At 44.4% G+C, this 7,103-nt stretch overlaps 1 protein-coding gene across 1 annotated transcript in view; it reads right to left on the bottom strand.

The window, feature by feature from the left end:
* Positions 1-5,292, bottom strand: part of psmf1 (proteasome inhibitor subunit 1) — a 34,160-nt gene extending 28,868 nt beyond the window's left edge. The window contains exons 1-3 of the mRNA XM_078418878.1: positions 5,106-5,292; positions 1,138-1,290; positions 5-87 (exon numbers count right to left, since the gene is read on the bottom strand). Coding sequence (XP_078275004.1) covers positions 5-87; positions 1,138-1,290; positions 5,106-5,234 — 365 coding nt within the window. The 5' untranslated portion in view covers positions 5,235-5,292. The remainder of the gene's footprint in view (positions 1-4; positions 88-1,137; positions 1,291-5,105) is intronic.
* Positions 5,293-7,103: the final 1,811 nt, after the last annotated feature.

Consider the following 7,103-nt stretch of genomic DNA (forward strand, 5'->3'; position numbering starts at 1 on the left):
TTACCTGTCATATTGCTGCAGGTGTTCTAAGTTGATATAGTCATTTAAATTCACGGTTAAATCTACAACCTGTTCAGATTGGCAATTCTGTAAAGCGAGAAAAAAAATTAGCAATAAAATGAATAGATCATGAGACCATTACATACATGTGAGAAAGACCGTTTGATCTATTCCTATTCATTCATACAGCCTCCAAACACATCTAACCATCTTCATTACATCAGCGGATCTTCAAGATAAGTATTCATCACTCCTCCTGTGAAGAATTTACTGACATCCATGCTAAATGTTTTTATTTGATCCTTTAAATTTGTTCTGGGCTACCTTGACCACCACACCAATTTAGTGTTGTTTGAATTGATCATTTTATATCTGCAATTTAAACCCCACCTCAAGCAGAAAGATGAAAAACTCATATCTTTCTTCATAAATTGGGCACTTGACACAACAATAACTTGCATTTCTGTAATTGCCGTTAACATAGCAAAACATGCTAAGGGGCTACCAAAAACACATAATGTGCTAGAGTAAGTCATGGGGGTCAGGCAGCATCGCTAGAGAACATGGATATGCAACATTTTTGATCAAGACCCTTCTTCAGACTGATTGTGGTAGGGGAGAAGCTGGAAGACAGGTGGGGACAGGACAAAGCGTGAGGGGTGTTTTGATCGAGAGATGGGTGAACAAAGGCCAGAGATGAAAAGACAAAATTACTGAGATAAGGAATGAAGAGGTGTGAAAGGTGAAGCCAATGGGGGGTGGGGGTTTATTTGTAGGTTAATTACCTAAAATTAATGTTACATAGGAGGAATATCAGACAAAATCCAACTCTGCTTCTTCAGCCCACTGGGTCCGTGCCGACCAGTGATCACCCCATACACTAGCAACCTCCTACACATTAGGGACCATTTACAGAAGCCAACTCTACAAACCTGTACATCTTTGGAGTGTGGGAAGAAAGCACCCAGAAGAGCACCCAGAAATAACCCACAGTCACAGGGAGAATTCGCAGTCAGGATCGAACCAGGGTCTTTGGCACTGTGGGAGAGCAGCTCTACCACCCTGATCACCCTGCTAAGTTATTTGCATGTTGTGAAATAAGGTTCCAATCAGTTACTGGATTAATTATATACATACCATAACATTAATGATCACACTGGCATCAACAGAGATTGCCTTCAGCAGAATTTCTTTCTGATCGTTGTCTGAACGATAACGTAACGTGTACAGCTCTTGATTGGCATTCCAGCCATTTGGTAACAGCTCCTTCTTCTTCTCATCAGTCGAGCCCTGCAGAGGAGTGCCACACGTAATGATGACAAGTCATCCACATCCTACTGCAAAACATTCTCCCATTAAAAGATTGCTTTTAATTGTGTGTCTGCACCGTTTTCTCAGAATAAAAGAACGTATCTTTAGAAAGATGAGGAAGAATTTATTTAGTCAGAGGGTAGTGAATCTGTTGAATTCATTGCCAGACAGCTGTAGAGGCTGTCATTGGGTATTTTTAAAGCAGATTGACAGATTCTTGATTAGTAAAGGTGTCAAATATTATAGAAGGCAGGAGAATGGGGTTGAGAAAGATATGAGAAGCCATGATTGAATGGAGGACTACATTCGATGGGCCAAATGGCCTAATTCTGCTCCTATGACTTATGAACATATATTTAAGATGGAGAAATAAACAAAATGGTGCATGGGCAAGGATGAGAAGTAGTAAAGGAATGGAATAGATTTATTGGGATGAATGGTCAGTGTTTCAGCTATGACACCATGGAGTGTTGTGAGTTGACTTGACATAGTTTTATTAAGCATTAGAATTTTGCAGATCCTATAGCAATAATTTGATGTTGAACATAAATCAGCACAGTTCTCCTACATCACTACAGGAGTTCCTCAGGGCAATGTCCTGGACCCAACCAAGTCGAGTGTTTTATTGTCATATTACCAAAACAGAACAACAAAATTCTTTATTGCAACATCATAACAGGTTTATGAACACAGTACTCAATAGACAATATAATAAAGAAATTTAAAAAAGTTAAGTTAATATAAAAACACTGTATAGTGCAAAAACAAGACAGCCTAAAGTCCTTAGTGCAATCAAGGCAGTTTGTAGTTCTACATCAATTACCTTACTTCCACCACAAAGTCACACTGAAGATGTTTACTGATGGGTGTGCAATGTTAATTCCATTCATAACTCCTCAGCAAATGTTGAGATTTTGACATGTAGGCTAGGAAGTGATAACTAACCGTTGCACTTTTGTTTGCACTTCAGATTTCAATGGATAAGAAAATGGAACAGAACATTGCAAAGACGTGCAGGTTTGTAGGATAATCGATCTTTGTAAATGGGATGTAAAAAATGGATGAGAAGGTGGGATAATATAGAACGAGTGGGAACCAGTGATCGATGGTCAATGTGGACTCAGTGGGCTGAAAGGCCTAAGGACTTTCCATAATCTATGAAGCAAAAGTCACAAGTATGATGGTATATTGCCCATTTGCCATTTGAGTCAACAACACTCGGTTTGTTTAAAAAATATGTTTTGTAAATGATATTTATTACTTGAATAAAGTATTTTTTGATATAAAAACACTCAAGAAGTCTGACAACATCCTAGGAAAAAACAGACATCTTCATTGGTATCCCATTAAACATTCATTCCCTCCTCCATCAGCAGATGCAGAGTGTGCCGTGTAAAATGGATTTAAAAAGGCAAGTCAAATCTGATGGAAACACAGATATTTCCACACTTTGAAAGTAGAGCAATGTCTCAGGGGATTGTCTCAACAGGTGTTATTTAAAGGAAGTTGGTGAATACATTGCAGATGCTTTAACTATAATCTTCCAAAATTATTTTGACTTGGGAAATATTAGATATGATATGAAAATTGCATTTGTTGCTCCACAATAAAGTCCTCAGGAAGCACCTTTTAAGCTTGGTATTTAATAGAAAAGCACGTCATAAAAAAGGCAGCTGGAATTGCAGCTTGAAGATTGGAAGGCAGGTTATTGACTTGGCAGGGAAATTGGATCAGTGATCAGAGGTAGAAATAAAGAAAAATTAGAGGATGTGATCATTGGTGTTCAGCAAGAATTTGTGCTGGAAATGCAACTGTTCAGAATATTTATTAAAAGACATAAAATGATGGGATGAAATTTGCTGATAGCGCCAAGGTGGATGGCATCGTGAGTACCCCTGCCCCCACACACAGGGTGGTGGATATAAGTGACGAGCTGCCAGAGCAAGTGGTTGAGGCAGGTACAAGAACAGCATTTAAAGTACATGGATAGGAATGGATATGGGCCACATACAGGTAAACGTGCTAAGATGGGGGATCTTGGTCGGCATGTACAAGTTGAGATGAAGGTCCGGTTTCCGTGCTGTATGACCATCATTCTAGTGCAGATGGGAGCATTAAAGTATATTTTTCAACAGTTTTGCGTGACGACACCCAGAGTGGAGCTCTTATGACCCAGGGAGACCGCCAATCTTGAGGTCAGCTTGACAACCAGCAGGGAAGATCACCTAAGGCAGCTTGGCAATACCCAGGGCACAATGCTACCTCCCTAGATAGGCATTCAACCCACCTTGTTGGGCATCGACCTGGTTTTGCACCTATCTGAAGTGCTTGAGTATACCGGGCAGCTTGCAAGCAGATCCTCAATCCCTGGGACAGAGTTCTGATTCCCAGCAGCTCAGCAATACCCAGGATATGCCCAGATAAATGTTAAACTGGTTTAACAGCTGCCTGGATGTACTGTATAAAAGGTATTCAAAATGGCAAGTCATATCTGATGGAAAGTATTAGCGACACTTCGAAAGTTATGTACAGGGCACTGTCTCAACAGGTATAATTTAAAGTAAGTATAAAACAATGCAGATGCTTTAATTTATTTAGGATTAAAAATAACTTGGGAACAGATTTTCAATCCCTGGAACAGACTTCTGATCCCCAGCAATTCAACAATTCCCAGAGCATACTGCCAACTTCCCCAGGTAAGTATTAGTTTAATTTATTAGAGTCTCATGTACCAAGGTACAGCAAAAAGCATTTTGTTATGTGCTATGCAGTCACCAAAAAAATATACATGATTAAAATGAAGCCGTCCACAGTGTACAGATACAGGATATAACATTGAGTGCAAGATAAAGTGCAGTAAAGTCCAATTAAAGATAGTTTGAAGGTCTCAATGAAGTAGATGGTGGTCAGGACCACTCTCTAGTTGGTGAGAGTATAGTTCAGTTGCCTGATAACAGCTGGGAAGAAACTGGTCCTGAATCTGGATGCATGTGTTTTCAAACTTTTGTACCTCTTGCTTGATGGGAAAGGGGAGAAGAGGGAGTGGTTTAACATCTACCTAGGGAGGATGAGAATTCCAATGGCAGACCTTGTGATTCCCAAAGCAGCTTGAAGACCCCTGGGCCAGTTATAGTCCCGTCAATCCAGAGACCACTGCACCACACTGACCCCCTCACCCACAGAGCTAAGTTACCTGGTCCCACTGCACCAAGCAGCTCTATGATCCAGGGGCTGCTGTTCAACACCAACCTGGGATCAATGCTCACCTTGGTTGAGAATACCAAAGGTGCAGAGCCTCAGTCTGGGGCAGACATTCTGATCCCGTGATCCCAGCGTCTCCAAAGATGCTGCCTGACCCCATTGAGTTACTCCAACATTTTGTATCTATTTTTGGTGTAAGCCAGCATCTGCAGTTCCTTCCTACACACTTCTGATCCCCAAAGGCAGTTTGAAGACTCCCAGGGCTGGGGGGGTGACCACCCTTAACCCAGAGGCCAATTGACAAGAAACTCTCTTGACACACAGACCCCTCACCCTCTGCCATTTGACCCCCTCGGGCAGTTCTGTGCCTAGGGGGAGGGGCCTGATGCACCTGTTCGGCCCTGGTGAGGGTCACACACCTGTCGGGGTTAGGGAGGGGGAAGAGGGTCCGGTTGCAGCTGAAGGGCAGGGAGAGGGAAGACGCCAGCGCAGCACTTTCGTTTTCGTTTCCCCTCTCGCCTCCCATCTCCCAGGTAACGGCGGCCCGGGGCCTAGACCCGCCGCCAGGCCTCAGCCTCAGCCTCTCCCCTCACCTGGTCCCCGGTCCCCAGGCACTTGAAGCCGGCCCTGACGAGCTCCCAGTGCACGAAACAGACCAGCGCGTCCTGAGGAGAGACCAGGTCGCGGGACACCGAGTGGTAGAGCAGCTCCAGGCCCGCCATGGCGTCCAACACGCGTCCGCGGCCCCGTCCGCGCCGGGCTCGTGCCCTGGGCCGGCTGCGGGAGCGCGCACCGAGACGGCGGCGGGAGCGCGCACCAGTCCTTGTCCTCGACCGTTCGCGCCTGGAGGCTGCGGACGGTGAGATTGCTCATTGATTTTTAAAATTCATTTTTAGACTTTGCTATCAATGGCTGGGATAACAAATTAATTGTTGAAAAGGTCCGTCTGGGAACGCGGTCGTTCGGCCCATCTTGTCCGTGCTAGTAGAAAAATGAGCTGTCCAGCCTAATGCAACTCACAGCACTGCCTGGGCCTGTTGCCCTGCAGGTCATGAGAGTCCAGTGTCAAGAGTGTTTCATTGTCACATGTCACATCCAAATGCTGTTTAAATGTTAAGATGACTTTTAACCTCATTGGAGATCCTCGGACTATCTTTAATCGGACTTTTCATAATTATATCCTGCACTAAACGTTATTCTCTTTATCCTGTATCTGATCACTGTGGACAGTCTGATTGTAATCAAGTGTAGTCTTTCCGCTGACTGGATGGCATACAACAAAAAAGCTTTTCACTGCGCCTTGGTATACGTGACAATTAACTAATTAACTAAACTGAACCAAACCTAACTAAAACCAAAACTAAACCTTCCCACCCCTTCAAGCCGCGAGTTCCTGACCCTCAACATCCTCTGTGTGAAGGTTGATCTCATCTCAGTGACATTCTTTACCCCATAAAACTGTACAGCACAGTAACAGGCCGCTGGAGTAACCCAACAGTGCTGGAGTAACCCAGGCAGGGTTAGGCAGCACCATTGGACATGCCTGAAGAAGGGTTCCAACCCGAAATGCCACCTATTCTTCTCCAGAGATGCTGCCTGACTGGCTGAGTTACCGCAGCATTTTGTGTCTACTGGAGGACATGAATAGGCAATGTTTTGGGTCGGGACCCTTCTTTGGAGTCTGAAGACCTGCTGCCTGACCCACAGAATTGCTCCACTACTATTTGTTCTATGCAAGGCTCCAGGATCTGCATTTCCTTGTGTCTCCAGACTTTGTTGACTGATGCCCTATCATTTTAACCCCCCTACCCCCCTCCCCTCCCCATATCACCTGCGTGTGATCAATACCCCTCCATTCCCTGCACGCTGGTCGAAATGCCTCTTAAACATCACTGTTGTACCTGCTACCACCACCCCTGGAAGCATGTCCACGGCCTCTACCACACTCATCATTGAAGGTAAACACAAAATGCTGGAATAACTCAGCCCAGACAGCATCTCTGGAGGAAATGGATAGGCGATGTTTGGTATTGGGACCCTTCTTCAGACTGTTGTGTCATTCATATCCCACCCATTCCAGTCGTCCAGTTCGTTTCCTCTCCTTCATCTGCTCATCTCCTACACTTAGCTACTCTCGGTACCTCATTTTTCTTCCTCATTCCCCCCCAATTTCCTCCTACCTACCATCTCTCCCTCTGGTTCCACATTTCACTCTCTTCCATTCTTATTAGATTCCACCATCTGCTCCCTTTTGACCTCTCTACTTATCACCTCCATACTTGGCTACTATCTCCACTCCTGCCTCTCTCACGTGGCTCATCGGTCAATCAACCCCTCCTTCCCCAGATCCACCTATCATGTTCCTGCCCCTGCCCCTTTTCCTCATCTTTTTTTTTACCAGCTGTCTTCCCTCTACTGCATCAATCTGAAGAAGGGTCCTGACCCAAAACGTTGCCTGTCCATTTTTATACACAAATGCTGCCTGTCCCGCTGACTTCCTCCAGCAGATGCTTTTAACTCAAGCCTTATCATCAAGAATACATCCTTCACTTCTGAGAGGTCCATTTAAGAGTCCGATAACAGCATGGAAG

Source organism: Rhinoraja longicauda, chromosome 22, assembly GCF_053455715.1.
Source record: "Rhinoraja longicauda isolate Sanriku21f chromosome 22, sRhiLon1.1, whole genome shotgun sequence".
Lineage (NCBI taxonomy): Eukaryota > Metazoa > Chordata > Chondrichthyes > Rajiformes > Arhynchobatidae > Rhinoraja > Rhinoraja longicauda.